Source organism: Gossypium raimondii, chromosome 3, assembly GCF_025698545.1.
Source record: "Gossypium raimondii isolate GPD5lz chromosome 3, ASM2569854v1, whole genome shotgun sequence".
Taxonomy (NCBI): Eukaryota; Viridiplantae; Streptophyta; class Magnoliopsida; order Malvales; family Malvaceae; genus Gossypium; species Gossypium raimondii.
This window is the reverse complement of record NC_068567.1, coordinates 44985434-45004816: the sequence shown is the minus strand read 5'-3', so window position 1 is coordinate 45004816 and position 19383 is coordinate 44985434. Positions and strand designations below refer to the sequence as shown.

Genomic DNA, 19383 nt, shown 5'->3' with positions numbered 1-19383 from the left:
TAGAAACAGCATTAAATTTGTAAATCAAAATCCAACTTACATGGAAAGAACAAAAGTGATGCATCCAATACTAACAAAATGGCTTATTGATAAGAGTGTCAAACTATTTACAATTTTGTTGGTTAAGCCGTCGATGATAATAATTTTTCCAAATTATTAACCCAATTTGAGGTAATTAAAGCAAGAAAAATTCGAAACCAGGACATGTCCAAAATGAGCATGGAAATGAAATTCAAACTTTCTGCAAACCAATATCAAAAAGTAATGGAAGAAACGCAAGGGTTTTAACAAACTCATGTTGTCCTCCACTACATTATAAATTACATCAAATGGAAACAAAAACACAGGAAACAAGAAAAACAAAATGCTCGCCAACTAACATATCATCGATACCAGCAGTGAGCACAAGTCATAAATTTTCAAATGTCATCAATTCATTAAGAAGTTCGCTTTATTTAACCACCATTAGGTGGAGCCAGGGACATCTTTCCCATACAGAGGAAGCATATATATATTGATGGTGCTAAACCGGTCGCTGGATTTATCTAGCGTATAGATTGTATATACATTATGTTCATACAACTCCGATGATCTTCAAACAATGCAACACTTCACCACTAAACCCTTTTGATCGAGCCTTGCTTCTTCATTGCCTGGGACAACATTAATATCACAGTTTAAACTTTTACATAACATGCATCAGAGAGAAATTTTATGCACAGAAGATCTACATCTACATCCTAACTTTCACAAATAATATCATTAGTTAACCTACATTATAAATAGCCATAATCTATCATTCCATGCAACAATAACTTTTTTCTCCATTAAAATTCCACCATCCTAGGAAGTAAACTCATTTCATAAAAGAGATGAGCTTAAAATACCACCAGCACAAATACAAAAGGATTATGATACAGCGAGAAAAACACAAGATCTACACACCTTCAGGAGGCTGAGCCATCCTCCTATTCTGTGGAGACATCATTTCTTTCTTCAGCTGAGTCAATATATCCTCCATTGTATACTCCCTTTGCCAATTAGCAAGCATGGGGAAAAGGCTAGGTTCGACCTGGCAATTTAGCAGCCATAAGTATCTTGTCATAGCATAAAAAGGTCCTAAGAATGACATCACCTACCACTCCAGTTTCCTGATTGACGCAGGTCATGTTTATCCGGGTTTGAAACCTCACACTTGGTGGATTATCTGGATAATCCAGGCCACAGAATAGTTTCAACTGGTAGATGCGTCCCTCATGAACGGTCTAACATGCATAAAGAATAATCAAGTTATTAACTCATTTTTCATCTCAGGAAATGAATATTTTAAAGAGGAAATATTGTTAATTACTGTTTGACAACCAACAGGAACTACTGTGTAAAATAAATCATACAATTCCTTCTAGCAGAAGTCCTATACAGAAGTCTTATGATCGCAAAGCACTGTATGTTTTAAGCAACAGTTCCAAGCAAGCTCCAATAGGTTTGCAGGCAATAGTTTAATTTTTCAAAAAGTGTTTGGAACAAAGCACATAAATTATGTGATCAATTATCATCAAACTTCGATGGTAGAAACTCATTAAGCAACCTACAGAGAAGTATTTCAGCTGTTAAAGGCAATTTTCTCGTCTCATATGTTTCACGAGCTCTAATTGCCACCTTAATATGGAAAATATGTCAGTCTGCATCCTACCCCATGGTAAAAAGAAAATAATAAAGCAGTGATTGTATTCTAGCTAGAACATAATTTATCTCAACCATAAAATCTTCTCATGCCTCCAATTTCTAACAAGGTCATTAAAAAACAATTGGTTTAGTCTTATGACTAATCAGTCAAAGTGGACTGTCTCAATAACTACACTAACTTGTGAAGAAGAGCATAGTTAGAAGTAAATATCAACTCCAAGTTCTGCTTACAGCCTTACACTTGTCAGTCCACTTAACCACATCAATTCAGAGACATGAGTACAACAACTACAGGAAAGAGCACAACAGGAAGAGATAGAGGGAGACTCACGTTAGGTGGGCCAATAATAGTCCCAGTCCATGACTGCATGTAAATATCATCAGCATCATCCATTCCATAACTAACAGTTCCATCCCCAATTCCCTTTTCACCTCTCTCAAGCTCTTCAAGCAATCTGAAATTCCTTGGCACTGCAAAGACCAGATATTTTAGTCCCTAGGTCAGGATTGTAGCAAAGTCATTCTAGAAATCTGAATTAAGTTTATTGCTATCAAATGCAGTTTCCTAACATATAAAAGAAACTAAAATTTAAGAGCAAAAGAAATGCTTGAATGTTATGTTAAATACAGTAAAGTAGTCAGTGAAGACCCAGAAATAACTAAAGTAACCTTGATAGCATAAAATAGCCTATGCCACAAGTTCCACTCATGAAATTCATCATTAACAAGGTTTATGATAACAAGGAATGAGCACAAAAAATAAAAAACAGATATTTAGACAAAATTACCACTTCCGCTAATAAATATCATAAGGTTGGTTCCATAATTCCATATGTTTCAATTCCATCACTCAACCAATGACACTCAATCAATGAGAAACTTTTCTACTATGAAGTCTGCAGTTGAAGGACAAATTAGCAAAACTCTCAAGTTGGCTTCATAATAAAGATTACACCCAAAGCCTTCTGAGGCCAAATGCCACTGCATAACTTGAAGCTTCTAGAAAGCATCGATACCTAGAAAAAGTTCACATCTGAATGACGAGTAATAATCATATAATTGGAAGCAATGCCATTAGATGGTCGGAGAAAAGAAGTCCTTGATTTTGGAATCATACAAGTACACCTTTAAGGTCAAAAAATGTGGTGAAGGTAACATAATACCTTTTTAAGAGAGCTAGCACCTTATCAACAGTTTCATATGCATCCCATAAGAAGAGTCAAAATTGGCCGTTTTGGAAAAATTCCATGCATTATATATAGCTGTCATATCCTACAAGTCCTAGGCATGGAAAACAAAGTAATACCTGTTTTAAGGGTTATTGCTTCTTTTTTTTTCCAGAATGCATTCAATCAACATCAATATCCCTTATTTGTAATAAGGTACACGAAAGAGTGTTGCCAGATCTAACTAGTTATAATAGTATATTATAATGGCTCTGCCACAGCTAGAACTATAGATAACTTAAATAACTTAAACCCAGAACACTACATAAAAGAAAGCAAAAAAGATAAGGAGTTAACAAAGAACAAACATATTTTAATCTGTGTTCGGGTTAGCGTTTTACAGATTACAAACCGTAGGCAAATGAAAAGAGACTAAATCTAAAAGCAATTTAAACCCTGGCTACACTGGTTCTGTTCCTACAATATCTCAATCTCTCCACACACACACACAAGGATACAAACTCAATCATTCATACTTCTAAAGAAGCCCCATCAAACACTGGCAATAAAATCCATGAAGAAAATAAAAATCTTGTAATAAATTCCAACAGAAAATCCCGTAAAAGTTTCACCTTGAATATCAAGCCAAGCACAACAAATCCATTCTCACGCATTTCGAAACAGTACTTCGAACTAAACAAAAGAGCACCAATAATCAAAGCTAAAACCCTTTTCCACCAAATCCAAACATTATCCCAAAAAGAAAAATCCCAGAGATTCAATATACCCTTAGAAGCCTCATCAATCAAACATAATAACAAAATTTCACCAATAATCGAAAAACATGGGGAAAATTGGGAAATAAATGAGGGAAATCTAGGGCTTCGAAAACCGAAGACTTACCAACAACCCTCGATCCTTCAGAACCCATTCCTTCTTTTGATCGTTCCAATTCAAAGAAATAAAAGAGAAAAAAAAGGTAGGGTTTTCTCTGATTCAGAAGAGACAATCCAAAACCAAAAAGCAAAATTAAGAGGAAAAACACGAAAAAGGAGAGGAAAATTTGTAAAGAGTAAAACTGTAAAAGGGTACTGATTAGATAGAGAGAGAGATTTATACTTTATAGTGCCTGAAAGTCCAACTCCTCCTACACCTCACATCTCGCAAAGGTCCACTAGGAACCAGTAAAACCTTATTATATATATATATATATAATATTATATTAGATTCTATAACACCTAGAATCTGTAAATTAAGTCTTAATTTGATTAGTATTAACTTCGTTGTCTCTACTCTTAGAGAGTGCTAGATGCGCATGTCTATTTCTTAGTTAAGAATTTGAAAAGAGTTAGAATTGTTTTAAATATTTGTATAAAAATTTATATGAGTGAAAAATATTTTATATTAAAAATATATTTATAAAATTATTTTGATAAATGTTTATAGGTGAAATGGTAAGAGATTTTTATACTAATTAATTGGTTTTGTATTTGATTTTCAAATAATAATTTTAATTTTTTATTTTAAAATATATAAAAATATGAAAAATAAAATATCTTTATAAATATATTATTTGCCTCTTCTAAAATAAAAATATTTTAATAAATTTACAATTAAATTAGTGTCAATTTGACTTATGCTGCAAACTTAATCCACCATTATATATATAATATAACTAACTTTTTATTTTTGTCATTCCTTATTAATTAATATATTTTAATATTATCTCTTATATATATTATTTTATTCAATGCAATTTTGGCATAGTCAGCAAAGGTAAAGGTCCTAAATCTTAGCATCTAGTTTCGAGATCCATCAAACTCAATTATATGTATGTGTATCTAAGTCCCACCATGTGTTGTTTGTTGTCAAGAATAAATCTCAAAACTACATATGAATCTTGGTTTGATGTGTAATTTGATATATGAACTTTGATTTAGTACAATTATACACTTGAAACTTTGATTGTGGTTTAAATGTATACATAAAACTTTATTTTTAATCTAATTATACATATTTAAAAGAATAAATACATAAATTTATTTTTATATTAGATATATAATTTCTTGTCTTAATGTCTACTTAAAATGGTGTCATATCGATAAGTATTTTATTAATTGGTAAAATTTGAATTAAAAAGAAGTCTTAAAAGTTGTCATATATCTTTTTTTATAGTATTTTACTATATTTCTATAGTACACTTGTCAACTCTTTAGCAATGTTTGTGGAGTCTAAAACCCCACTAGTAAGGTACCTAATATTTTCTCCTAAATTAATACTCCATGTATAAAATTGCACAAAATTAAAGTTTATGTATAGCATTACACATTGAATCAAAGTTCATATATAGTTTTGAGATTTATCCTTTTATTGCCATGTGTGGGTTTTAGTTCAGTTGATCAATTTTAGTCTATTTGTGTTGAAATTATTTAATTCTACACTTTAATCCAATTTTAGTCTATCTGTATTGTAATTATGTGATCCTACACTTTGTGGTTGTTGGGATATGTCCTCGTATTTGTATTTTGATTGTATTTGTAAACTTTCAAAAAACATATATTATATTTTAATTATTTAGTAATGCCGTGTTTACATATATTAGTTTCTAATATCACATGTGTTTCATGTGATTTTTTTTGTAGATAAAAACAACCTAAAACGGAAACCAAAGATTACATTAATTTTTCAAAGCGTTAACATAGTCCACTTTGACTAAATCTTGAACTGACTGTGGAGGATCTCCAAACTATTGAATCTCTATGAATTTTGTGGCCATAAACTTAGCCATATGGTCAGCAACTATATTCTGTGATGCCGGAATGTGATAAATAATAATATTTCAGTTACGATTTAACAAGACTATGAATAATATATTTTTAATTACTATAATTAGTGCAAAGTAATATTTATTATTGAATTATTTAAATAATTAAAATACATTAATTTATTAAACAATTCAAATATTATATAATAATAAATTCAAATAATATTCAATATATGATATAATTTTGCTTCATATAATTAATACAAAGCAACATTATTCAAAATAATAACTAATAAACATAATTAACATTTATAAATTATTTTCATCATTTAAATATAGTGCTAATAAAAAGTTCATATTTATTACTAAAGCATTTGCACAAATTATATAAAACAAAATTGATATGTTTTAAATTAAACTCTTCACTATTCAACTTTTTTAGTAGTCAATAAATTGATCATAATAATTCGTAAATAATTGCACAAACTGTCTTGAATTGTATTGCCTTAGGAACAACAAATGTGCATATCCGACGGCTCCCCAGATCCCAAGCAACGAAACCCAGTCAAAGCATCCACAATGGTAGAGAATTCCATCAGGAATCAACCAAGGAGCTCTCCATTCCACATCATCCTCTTGAAGATTTTACAGAATTGCTATCCAATTTTCTTTTGATATATCGTCCCTTCTGGGGGTAGCCACTATTTCCTTTAACGGGGAATAATACTCAGAGAAAACTCGATACGAAACTTTGTCCACCTTCCAGAAATGTCTATGGAACTAGACTATCAACAGTTGTGCACAACCTATAAATCTACCTTCACCAGCTCGCCTACACGCATTCAAAGATTTAAACGTTTCAGCCAAAATCGCAGGAACAGGTGTGACCCCTTTACCCAACCGATCAACAAGGTCTGAAACAGCTTCGTCAACATGCCTCAGTGCCCTTGGGAAAATCACTAATCCGTAGATACTCAAAGCAAACACATCAACCTTCTTTTTTACATCAAGATGTGCTAGGATCAAGTCTCACAAATTCCTCCAAGGGATACATTTACACTCGCCCTTCTGTTTAATCCTGGCCGTGATCCATTGTTCGCTCATTCTCGTAATACTCATGAATTTCTTCCAAAATGCGGGGACATACGCGGCTTTGGAATATGCTTTATCAACCTGAAGCCTAGGGCAGTGCAGTAAAGACGTATATTCCTCTACTATAGGCACCAAATCTACATTCCCAAAAGTAAAACAACTATATGCAGAATTCCAATATTGAGCGAGAGCGCAAAACAATCGTTCATCCACATTGATATTAAGTAGATGCGGCAAGTCCCCATAATTAAAGTAAAACAACTACTTGGTTTCATCATCCCACCGATCCCAAATCTCACTCAACTCCTGAAGGTTATTTTGCGTCACACTAATACGAGTGTAGTCCCAAAGCTCTGACACATAATCCTTAGCTAGACTGTCTCCCTTTTCCAATTGCACTTTCTCTGACCATATACAGACAATGGCATTGTCTTCCACTTTATCAAGAAAATCGTTTGCCATGACAATTTTCTAATTTGGTAACTGAACTCGAATCGACACTCCTTGAAATATGTAATGAGATGCAACATATCAACAAAACGAAAATAAGTTAGTATAACACCACAACAATTCAAAGCAAGTATAAGAAAACCAAGCACCTATCCGGGTAATCGCTAGAGGTTGGAACAATTCTAACCAGGTTGGTTTCTTAAGTCAACTACATGAGGTTTGGTTCTAGAGTCAAGGTACCGAACCGTGATTCCTCGATCTTCACCCATTATAGGCTCATACTGCATCGAGTTCGGTTTAGGGGAAAACATTTCCCTATGGCTGCACAGAGATGAAAATCTCACGAAGACATAGGTACGGATGTATCCCGAAAGCGATTCACTATCCTACACGGAGGTGAAAACCTCACGAAGGAGTACCTTCTCACTCCCACTTAAAAGGACAAGATTAAACAGTCTTATGCAATATGATGCCAAAATATACAACTCAATTTACAATAATCATGCAAGCAAATGCAAATAAAAGATTGTAATTTTTCAAATCAATTTTCGACGATAAGACAGAAAACAATCAATTTTACGGCTTGACTCTCTTGGTTTCCCCAGCGGAGTCGCCAAGCTGTCGAAACCATTTTTAAGTTTAAAAAAACAAAAATGGGAATCGATTTTGCTCGCCACCGATCTTTTATTAAGGTGTGATCGGTTCAGCATTAAAAATAAATTTTAGGTCTGCGAGATTTGAGAAAATAGGTCCGGGAGTCGGTTACGCACGAGGAAGGGTTAGCACCCTCGTAACGCCCAGTATTGGTACCGAATCGATTATTTAATGTCTTAGTGTCGAAACTTAAAAATATTTTAGAAAAGAATCCTTTGAAAGGAAAATTTTAATAATCGGATTGGAAAATATGACTTACCCACTTTAAAGAAATAAATCGTCACACTCAGTGAGTTAGAGCGCAACGATTCAATCTTCGAAGTTAGATTCGTCCCCTTTTTTAAAATTTAAAAATTCATACATTTTGAGAAGGATATTTGGTTATTTAGATCAATCGAGAAAATCGAAACCCAGTAAGTTAGGGTTCAATTTTCTTAAAATTCCTAAACACCAAATATTTCCTTTATTAAAAACGAGATAACAAAATGTCACATCCAATAAGTTAGGACCCAACATTTTGAAATCTAGAGAATTTTATTTTAAAAAATACGTCTTAAAAAGAAATAGATACTTGATGATATAAATTCATCGAGAAGAATTGAGGCCCAATAAGTTAGGGCACAATTCTCTCGAGAATTATTTAACACCAAACCCCCTTTTTGAATTTCGAAATGAAGCGATTATAATATTTTAATGAAATGGAATTCTTACAAACGACATGATTGATTAACAATATACAAATCAAATGATGAACAACAAATTAATTCTACAATTTGGAGTAATTAAACGTATGATGCATCAACATTAATAATCAAATAACCAATAATCCATCTTACAAATGACCAAAATAAATATAAAAATAGTTTAATTGCAAGTAAACCAATTGAAATAATAAAAAAGAGTAAAATTTTAAAACATAAAAAGAAAATTTCAAATTATAACATATTCTATAAATATGGATATATATTAAAATAATTTCGTATGAATTATGCATTTAGTAATCAGATTATATTATTGTAAAAAATCAAAATTAAAAATAAAATGATTAAATATATATACAAAATTGATTTGTTAAAGAAATCTTTTAAATCAAGATTGAATATAAAATGTATTTTATTTTATTTTTTGAAAACAATAATCAACCAATTTTAAAACGAGGCTTAAATAAAATTAAAACGACGAGGAAACAAAATTAAATAAAATATGATAGCTTAGCATTAATGCATGACGAGACCAAAATATATAATACGGACTAAAATAATAATTTACTACATTTTAAACTATCATAATAATAAATTTTAGACATTATTAAAACTAAATATTATAAGTAATGTTAAAATCTATGATATATGAAAATAGGATTAGTCATATATATAAAGAAAAATTGTTGAAATAAATAAAAGTGAATTTGTATTAAATCGAAATTTATTCCAAAATTGAGGGACCGATCCAGCAATTAAATACAAGTATCAAAATAATCTCAGTTATCCACAAAACGGTGCTGTTTAAAACTAGACCTAAATGAACACAGAACTAAATGTATGGTGCAAATTACGAGCAAATAAAAAAATCAATTTACAAATGCAGTAAACACAGAGGGACCCGTCGAATAAATAAACCAAAAGCTTCAAAACATGCGGATCCTTCCCGGACCGGGTCACCGCTCAGATCGGGTCAGTAAATGACGCCGTTTACACTTGGGTCTAAATGAATACAGAAACAAATACACAATACTGATTGCAAATAATGAAAGAAATCCAATCACAATTGCAGTAAACGTAGAGGGACCTTTAGAATAAATAAACCAAACGACCTATGAAACACGGATCCTTCCCGGACCGGGTCACCGCTGGGTCGGGTATTCAGAACGGTGCCGTTTAGGAGTCATTAGATTGACTCTAAACGACGGCGCTTTAATGGCCCCCCTTTTAAACCGAAATAAATCCTAAACTGCCTATCAGTTTCGCTAAAACAAACTTAGGCTAAAATGAAAAAAGAAAAAAAATGCGCCGCTCTGCACACTAAGGGCGCTCAAGCGTCCTTTGATCCAAGCCTGGTCTCCGATGACAACGGAGAAGGCCCGAATCGCCACCAAGTAACTTCTAACCCCTTTTTTGTTATTTCCCTTTTTAACAAACACTCAGTGAAACCGAAACAAAAAAAGAAGAACGAAACAAATTGTGAATGAGAGAAAAAAAGAAGAAGAACCCAGAAAATCACCTATTTAGTATTTCGATCTTTGATTCTGAATGCGTAAAAAAATTACAGCGCTCAAATCGGTCTTCTTATAGCCCGATTTCCAGAAAATAGAAAAAATAGAGAATCAAAATGAATCAAAATCTTCCTATATCTGTTATTTTCCTATTTGCTGTTGTTTTCGTGTGTCTTTTTTGCAGGTACTCGGCCAGCCTGGAAGTACGGAGGTGGCCGTACGGAGGTGTGCGTGGCTCAGCGCAGCGTATGGAGGCATGGCACGTAGCGGCGTGGCACGTGGCGGTGGCGCACGTGCGAGGGAAGACCCTGGTGGCTGCGGCGCTGAAGCTTGGTACAAGCTGCTAGGGTTTTCTGATTTTAGTCTTTAGGGCTTAGGTGGTTTGGGCCATGTAAACTGGGTTTGAGTATTTTAGGCTCGGGTTTGATGTAATTTGGGCTAATGGGTTTTGGGTTTAATTTCTGATTTGGGCCCTATTAGGCCTGCTATAATGGACTGTGGACATTTTAAGATTTTGGGTTTATTTTATTTTGGTTTATTTTTGTTTATTTATTTCTAATTTGGGTCGGGCAAATTTGGGTTATTACAACTGTAATACCCTAATTCTGCCCGGCCCAAAATCACAAACAAAATTAAGCTAAATAAAAAATTAAAAGTCCAAAAATAGCACAGTCCATTTACAAAACTATTAATCCATTTAAAACCCAAATGGCCCAACTCTACCCTAACCTGAAATACCAACCTAAACCCAACCCGGTTGCACAAGCCTAACACCCAGTAGCCTATTACATTTCAGAAAATAGAAACCCTAGGGTTTCTAACTCCCCCTTCAGCCACCGACGCCAACACATGTCCGCTCCTCCCACACGCTCCACGCCACGTCCACTGCCCCGTACGGTCGTACCTGCACAAGCAGACAAGACAAAACAAACACAAAACAACAGCAAATGAGAGCAAAGGGCAGAAGATAGGCAATATTTTTCTGTAATTTTCTTTTTATTTTGATTCTATCATTTTTTCAGATATAAGGCCACTTTCAAAATTTGTAAGTTTTTTCAGACAAAGGGAAATATATCAAAAAAAGAGAAATCAAAGATTGATTGAGTTTTTCTCAAAGGTGGTTCTTTTTCTATTTTTTTCTTTCTTTGAGTTTTTTCTGTTCTTTCATTTTTCGTATACATAGATATAAACAAAAAGAGGGGGGAGAATTGAATGTAAAAAAAAAGAGGGAGACATATTGAAATAAAAAAACACAGAAATAAAAAGATCGACTGATCCTTTTTCAGAGATGATTCTCAGTTTTTATTTTCCTTCATCGTTTCATTTTTACGCAAAATACTAGAAAGGGAAAGAGAAGCAAAGATTTACCTTTAGGACGACCGTCGCATCCCTGTCCGCTTCGTCGCGATCGGAGTTTGGACGGGGATCGTGAGTTTCCGAGCGGTGGCATGTTCGAGCGACGGTAGAAGCTAAGGCAAAACCCTAGCAGAGAAATAGAAGCAGTCTTTTTCTTTTTTGGGCGTATGTTACTTATATTTTTTTAATGAAAATTTTGTTTAAATAATAAGCAATACGACGCCATTTTTGAGACAAGGGCACCAGCGCCAAAACGGTACCGTTTGGTTTCTTGACCCGCGCGGTGACCCGACCCGGGGAGGATCCGCGTGTTTTGTTTCAATGGCCTATTTACGTGTTTGGTCCTTCTATTTTTTGGATTTACTTCAATTTAATCTTTTTTGTTTTTTTAATTTTGCCACATAATTCGATCTTGTTTTCAATTTCGTCCTTTTGTCAATTGAGGAGACGAACGTTCAAAACGAGCCGTTTCCGATGATCTGACTTGATTGCCAGATAGGATTTGTGTGTTTAATTTCTGTTCTAGTCCCTCTAATTTTAAATGAGTTTCAATTCGGTCCCTCTCATTTCATTTTATTGCATATCTGCACTTTGACTTTCTGTTTTAATTTTAAATTAGCTCTTTTATATATACTATTTTTTTACTACAAATTAAATGCTCTTATTATTATTTAAATTATTATATTTATTATTATTATTATCGTTATAATTGTCAATAATATTATTTGTACTAATTTACGTACATTTATTTACCTCTTTATATATATATATATATATATACTTTTTTCTTATTATGTGTTAATATTTGAAGTTTTATATTTTCATATATTAGTATCCCATTTCATTATATTTTATTGGTACTATAAATAACCATTTTAGAGTTATTATACATTTGTTTTATCCTATTATGTATTATTGCTTTAAAATCATGGTGTATTATTATTCCAAAGTTACTATGTATTATTCTTTAGAGTTATCTTACATTTATTTTATTGTTTTAATTATAATTTGTACATATTTTAATGTTTTCATTTTATTTATAAGATTTTTCTTTACATTTTACTATGTTTTTAAATTGTTCTTTATAAAAATAAAACTCTCATATAGTATTATTTTATACTTTCTCATTAACATATAATAAATTATTTTTTATACGTATGGTATTGTTTTACATCATTATATCAACTTTGAGTTCATTTTAAATGAGTTTATATATTTGTAAAAGATATTTTTATTTTATTTCGGTATGTATAACATGTGATATGAAATTATAGTATTCATGTGCTTTGTATTGCTTGCTCGTATCTATTGATTCTTTTTCGTTCATTAGCGTACATTTTAATTTACGAATCACCATTCCACGTTGTACGTTATTATTTCATTGTTTTTAAGACTATGTTTAATATTATTTAAATATCAAGATCATTTTATACAAAAGTCTTTCAAAACAACACAAAGTTCGATATTTGGAATCTTCGAAAGAATTGAGCCCTAACGTATTGGGTTCCGATTTTCCTCGTCGAATCTAAATAATCGAGATTATTATTTAATCAAAACACATAAATAAAAAAAACCTGTTCTCGGGAATTCAATACGTCGTGTCCTAACGCATTGGATATGACATGTTGTTTTCTTGAGGCGAGGATTTTTCTAATAAATGAAAATAAAGGCAATATTTGATATTTAGGAGTTTTGTGAAACCGAGCCCTAACTTACTGGGTTTAGATTTTCTCATTTGGCCCAAATAATCAAATACCCTTCTCAAAATGCATAAGTTTTAAAGGTCAAGAGATAAATTTAATTTTGACGATTTAAAATGTCGCACTCTAACTTACTGAATGTGACAATTTATTTCTTTGAAATAAGTGAGCCTCATCATCCAATTCATTTTATTCAAGATAAAAGAATCGTATTTAAAATCTTTTCAAAATTTCGACATTAAGACATTAAACAATTAATTCGGTACCAATTTTGGGCGTCACGAGGGTGCTAACCCTTCCTCGTGTGTAACCGACTCCCGAACCTGTTTTCTCAAAATTCGCAGACCTGTAATTATTTTCAAGGTGATCCGATCACACCTTAATAAAAGATCGGTGGCGACTCCCAATTTTCATTTTCAAAATCGATACCCATTTTTCAAATTTCAAAAAATGGTTTCGACAGCTTGGCGACTCCGCTAGGGAAACCAAGAGAGTCAAGCCATGAAATTGATTGTTTTCTGTCTTATCGTCGAAAATTGATTTGAAAAATTACAATATTTTCTTTGCATTTGCTTGCATGATTATTGCAAATTGAGTTGTATATTTTGGCATCATATTGCATAAGACTATTTAATTTTGTATTTTTAAGTGGGAGTGAGAAGGTACTCCTTCGTGAGGTTTTCACCTCCGTGCAGGATAGTGAATCGCTTTCGGGATACATCCGTACCTATGTCTTCGTGAGATTTTCATCTCCGTGCAGCCATAGGGAAATGTATTCCCCTGAACCGAACTCGGTCTGTATGAGCCTATAATGGGTGAAGATCGAGGAATCTGCTGGTTCAGGTACCTTGACTCTAGAACCAAACCTCATGTAGTTGACTTAAGAAACCAACCTGGTTAGAATTGTTCCAACCTCTAGCGATTACCCGGATAGGTGCTTGGTTTTCTTATACTTGCTTTGAATTGTTGTGGTGTGATACTGACTTGTTTTCGTTTTGTTGATATGTTGCGTGTCATTACATATTTCAAGGAGTGTCGATTCGAGTTCAGTTACCAAATTAGAAAATTGTCATGGCAAACGATTTTCTTGATAAAGTGGAAGACAATGCCATTGTCCGTATATGGTCAGAGAAAGTGCAATTGGAAAAGGGAGACAGTCTAGCTAAGGATTATGTGTCAGAGCTTTGGGACTACACTCGTATTAGTGTGACGCAAAATAGCCTTCAGGAGTTGAGTGAGATTTGGGATCGGTGGGATGATGAAACCAAGCAGTTGTTCTACTCTAATTATGGGGACTTGCCGCATCTACTTAATATCAAGGTGGATGAACGACTGTTTCGCGCTCTTGCTCAATATTGGATTCCTGCATATAGCAGTTTTACTTTTGGGAATATATATTTGGTGCCTACAATAGAGGAATATACGGCTTTAGTGCACTGCCCTAAGCTTCTGGTTGATAAAGCATATTCCAAAGCTGCGTATGTCCCAGCATTTTGGAAGAAATTAATGAGTGTAATAGGCCAATTTTGGCGTGGTTAAAAAATCATTTATGCAGCCCAAATAATTCGGCCCAATAAAGCCCAAATTCTAACCCAATTACAAGGCCCAATTGGCCTAAGGTAACAGAAACTCTAGCAGCAGTTTTTTTTCTTTTTCAGTGCCGCAGCAATCGCCCCATGTTCAGCAGCTTTTGCACACGTCGCACGCCCCTTCCACGACCTCGGCACCTGTAAAAACGGATTGAAATAGCAAATAAATAGGGTATGGCGCAACAATAGTTGAGGCGGGGGGGATGACGAAAAAAACAAGAAAAAGGAGCTAATAGGATTTTGTTTTAGATTGAAATAAGAAATAGTGGAAAAAAATCAGTGTAAAACGATATACAAAAAAGAAAAATAAGAATACAACAGTTGACTTGGAAGGTGATTGTCTTTTCGTTCTCTTTTTATTGTGTTCTTGTTTTGTATTTTCAGGGTCATTTTCTTTTTAAAATAAACAAAATAACAAAAAAGAGAGGAGGAGTTACTTACCTGCGAAGTTTGCTGCCTGAATCGGGGTCGGCGGCGGAGCTTTGATGGCGGCGGCGTGGGGGCGCTAGGGTTGAAACCCTAGTAGAGAAAATTTCCCCCTTTCCCCTCTGTTTTGTTTTTTAAAAGAAAAAGGAAAAAATGAAGCAGAAACGTTTTTGAAGGAAAGTTTTTTTGGTTTTATTTTTAAAGCAAAATGGCACCGTGTGGACTTTATGCCAAGGTTCAATGGCTTATTTGCAGGATTGGTCCTCTGTTCTTTGAGGAGTGTTTAAATCAGTTTTTTTTTTAAATTGAGCCACATGTTTTATGTTTGTTTCACTTCGGTCTTTATTGAAACACAATGTTTTGCGAGAGTGGATTAATTTCCTTTAGTTCCCATTAGTTGTATGCGTGTTCAATAGAGTTCGCGCATTTATGTTTATTTCAAATTTGCCTTTAAATTTCTGTTTGGATTACAAATTGGTCTTTCTGTCATTTTTATACTATTATTATTATTATTAGTATTAGTATTTTAAATTATTATAATTATTATTATAACTATGTATTTATGAAAATACTTTTAAAATATATGTACATATCGTGTTTATAATTTATATATATACCTATATGCATACATTTTTATATATTTTACAATTTATATATGTATCTATATATATATTTAACTATTTTTATTTTTGTTATTTTTTATTTTTTTCACAAAGATGTATGCATATATACATTTTATAATATATATGTATTTTCTATATTTTATAATCCATACATGCATACATTCATATAATATGTATACACATACACTTTTTTATTTTAAATTATTATAAATATATATTTTTATTGCATATGTCATTTTTATATATACATATTATATTTATATATATACATATTTTAGTATATACGTATACATATTTTCATAACTTATGTATATGTCAGACTTATACATTTTTTTATTTTGTAAATATATATATGCATATTATATATATATTTTTATACTTATGTTATTTTCATAACTTTTATATGCATGAATATGTATATACATTGACACTTTACAATACATATATATGTATAATTTAAAATTAAAGTAATGGTTTCATGTTATACATTAATATTTTATCATATTTTTAAAGAAAATATATTTTAGTTTCATCAAAATATTAAAATCATTTTTTGATTCAAAGGCTTTTAAAAAAAAAACGATATTCAAGGTTCGGGATTTTTGAGGAATTTGAGCCTTAACGTATTGGGTTCCGATTTTCTTTGTTAATTCTAGATAACCGAGAATATTCTTTATTTGAAGTGTATCAGTATAAAAATCATTTTCGGAAACTTAATTTGTGGTGTCCTAACGTATTGGGCATGACATATTACTTTCTCGAAATGAAGATTTTCTTTAAAAGCTAAAAAGCGATATTTAAAGTTCGGGGATTTTGAGAAATTGTACCCTAACGTATTGGGTCATGATTTCATCGCATGACTTGAACAATTGATTATTCTTTTCAGATTTCATCATTTTGAGTTTTTCTAAAAAATCTTTTTAACCCTCGACGCTAAGACACTAAAATAATCAATTTGGTACCAATTTTGGGCGTTGCGAGGGTGCTAACCCTTCCTCGTGCGTAACTGACTCCCGAACCTAATTTCTCAAATTTTGCAGACCAAAATTGTTTTTAAGGTGAGCCGATCACACCTCAATCACGGATCGGTGGCGACTTCAATTTTATTTTAAAGTCGACAACTAAATTTTTGTTTTCAAAAAAATGGTTTCGACTACTTGGCGACTCCGCTGGGGAACTAAGAGAGTCGAGCCATAAATTGATTATTTTGTGTCTTTTTGTCGAAAATCAAATTTTGTTTTAAATTTCATGATTTCTTCTTTTGCATTCATTGGTTTTCATTCTCACATGTTTGCTTGATTGGCTTAAGTCTGTTAGCTTATTTGCATTTTGCATCTCATAAAATCGATCATTTTTACCCATTTTAGGTGGGAGTGAGAAGCTAGTCCTTCGTGAGGTTTTCACCTTCGTATAGGATAGTGGATCGCTTTCGGGATACATCTGTACCTATGCCTACGTGACACCTACGTCTCCGCATAGTCATAGGGAAATGTATTCCCCTGAATTGAACTCGGCCTATGTGAGCCTATAATGGGTGAGGATCAAGGAATCTGCTGGTTCGGGTACCCTTGCCCTAAAAACCAAACCACATATAGTGAACCATAGGAACTCACCCTAGGTAGAATTACTCTTAAGCTTAGTAGATTCCTAATTAGGAGTTTTTTACTATTTCTTGGTTGTATTATATTTAATTGCTACTGACTTTTATATGTTTTACTCTGATTGCATGGCATTACCATCACATGGCATTTCATTTTAAAAAGGCTTTGGTTCGTATTCGATTATGAGATAGAAAGCTTATAATGGGAAATGGGTTTCTTGATAGAGTGGAGGATAATGTGGCTGTCCGAACTTGGGCTAAAATCACACAGTGCGAAAAAGGTGATAGCTTGGCCGAGGGGTACAGCGTGAAAAAGGTGAGCCGATCACGTTTCAATCACAGATCGGTGGCGACTCCAATTTTATTTTAAAGTCGACAACTAAATTTTTATTTTCAAAAAAATGGTTTCGACAATGAGTATTACGGGAATGAGCGAACAATGGATCACGGCCAGGATTAAACAGAAGGGTGAGTGTAAATGTATCCCATGGAGGAATTTGCGAGACTTGATCCTAGCACATCTGATGAAAAAAAGAAAGTTCATGTGTTTGCTTTGAGTATCTACGGATTAGTGATTTTCCCAAGGGCACTAGGGCATGTTGACGAAGCTGTTTCAGACCTTGTTGATCGGTTGGATAAAGGGGTCACACCTGTTCCTGCGATTTTGGCTGAAACGTTTAGATCTTTGAATGCGTGTAGGCGACCTGGTGAAGGCAGATTTATAGGTTGTGCACAACTGTTGATAGCCTGGTTCCATAGTCATTTCTGGAAGGTGGACAAAGTTTCGTATCGGGTTTTCTCTGAGCATTATTCCCCGTTAAAGGAAGTAGTGGCTACCCTCAGAAGGGACGATATATCAGAAGAAAATTGGATAGCAATTCTGTAAAATCTTCAAGAGAATGATGTGGAATGGAGAGCTCCTTGGTTGATTCCTGATGGAATTCTCTACTGCTATGGAAGCTTTGGCTGGGTTCCGTTGCTTGGGATCTGGGGAGCCGTCGGATATGCACATTTGCTGGTCCTAAGGCAATACAATTCAAGACAGTTTGTGCCTACAACGTATGGTTTAGCTCAATGTAAGTTCTCGTACCGAGGAGGCAATTACAAGAAAAAGGTGAAGGAAATTTCTCAGGCTTGGAATCAGGTTATGAAAAGGCTAGCTGTGGGTTCGATGACAACTCCAGAGTATGGTGAGTGGCGAAGTAAAAGGATTAATGATTACATCCCGGAGTTAAACTTAGAGAGTGCTCGACCAATGGAAGAATATCTACAAGTGATCCTATCAGAGTTGGAGATTATAAAACAAGATTTTGAAAAGAGGAATTTAGAGCTTGAAAAGAAATTAGAACAGTTGGAAGAAGAGAAGATGCACTTGAGGCTAGACGTCGACGTCCAAAAATTAGAAGTCAAAAAATTAAAGAAGGGGAAGAATAAAGTAGAGGAAGATCTCGATAGCTTAAAGACGAACTACAAGAAATTACGAGTATCAATGAGAACTGCCGGGCTGGGAAAGACTTCAGAGCAGTGGTGACAGGAGATCCAGGAAGAAAGAAGCAAAACCGATCGGTGGGAAAGAAAGTCCCGGGAGACTCAAGTTCAGAAAGAGACCTTAGAGCGACAGGTTTTAGAAACTCAAAATTATCAAGCGGACCTGAAAGCTAGAATAGCGGAACTCGAGAAATCACTTGCTGCGTATAGAAGTCGTAATTCTGTAGTGGAACTAAGGACAAGTCTTTGCAAGATTGAAGAATTGAAAAAGAGGATAGAAGAATTGGAGTACACATTACAAGGCTGTAGGCAACGGATCGAATCCTTGGAAGGAAACAAAGAGCGTTGGAGGGAGCAACTTCATCATTCGTAGAATCAAATTCAGAGCAGGGATTACATTATGGGCAGAGCTATTGTTCAGGTTCGAGAAGTAGTTGATCATTTGCAAACAATTGCGGTTCAGGCTGATGTTTTAAGTGTAAAGTACGAACTAGAATCGGATCGGGGTCAGGAGTTAGCTTCATTGCTGATAGAAGTTAGAGCTCTGAGCATTAGGGCAAATCGATATCTGTAATCC

General features: G+C 33.6%; 2 protein-coding genes across 3 annotated transcripts; one reads left to right on the top strand and one right to left on the bottom strand.

The window, feature by feature from the left end:
- Window positions 1-205: 205 nt before the first annotated feature.
- On the bottom strand, window positions 206-4021 carry LOC105794387 (ubiquitin-conjugating enzyme E2 variant 1A). 2 transcript variants are annotated; one of them, XM_012623542.2, is made up of 6 exons: window positions 3972-4021; window positions 3756-3843; window positions 2018-2157; window positions 1140-1265; window positions 946-1072; window positions 206-653 (listed from the first exon to the last, which is right to left on the bottom strand). In XM_012623542.2, exons 2-6 carry the CDS (start codon window positions 3781-3783, stop codon window positions 595-597), a joined length of 480 nt encoding a protein of 159 aa, XP_012478996.1. In that variant the 5' UTR covers window positions 3784-3843; window positions 3972-4021; the 3' UTR covers window positions 206-594. The 2 variants fall into 2 exon arrangements, with proteins under 2 accessions (XP_012478996.1, XP_012478995.1); XM_012623541.2 differs by lacking the exon at window positions 3972-4021 and having other exon boundaries at window positions 3756-3955.
- A 13784-nt stretch (window positions 4022-17805) lies between these two features.
- On the top strand, window positions 17806-18849 carry LOC105795910 (uncharacterized). The gene is made up of 2 exons (XM_012625558.2): window positions 17806-18200; window positions 18279-18849. Exons 1-2 carry the CDS (start codon window positions 17806-17808, stop codon window positions 18847-18849), a joined length of 966 nt encoding a protein of 321 aa, XP_012481012.2.
- The last annotated feature ends 534 nt before the right edge of the window (window positions 18850-19383 follow it).

Bases quoted from the DNA above. Each gene is read 5' to 3' on its own strand.
- LOC105795910 (XM_012625558.2), top strand. From the start codon at position 17,806: ATGGAGGAATTTGCGAGACTTGATCCTAGCACATCTGATGAAAAAAAG. The intron at 18,201-18,278 runs GTAAAATCTTCA...CTGCTATGGAAG, and splicing joins GAAAATTGGATAGCAATTCT to CTTTGGCTGGGTTCCGTTGC.
- LOC105794387 (XM_012623542.2), bottom strand. From the start codon at position 3,783: ATGGGTTCTGAAGGATCGAGGGTTGTTG. The intron at 2,158-3,755 runs GTAAGTCTTCGG...TGGTCTTTGCAG, and splicing joins TGAAGGATCGAGGGTTGTTG to TGCCAAGGAATTTCAGATTG. The intron at 1,266-2,017 runs GTGAGTCTCCCT...TATGCATGTTAG, and splicing joins CTATTATTGGCCCACCTAAC to ACCGTTCATGAGGGACGCAT.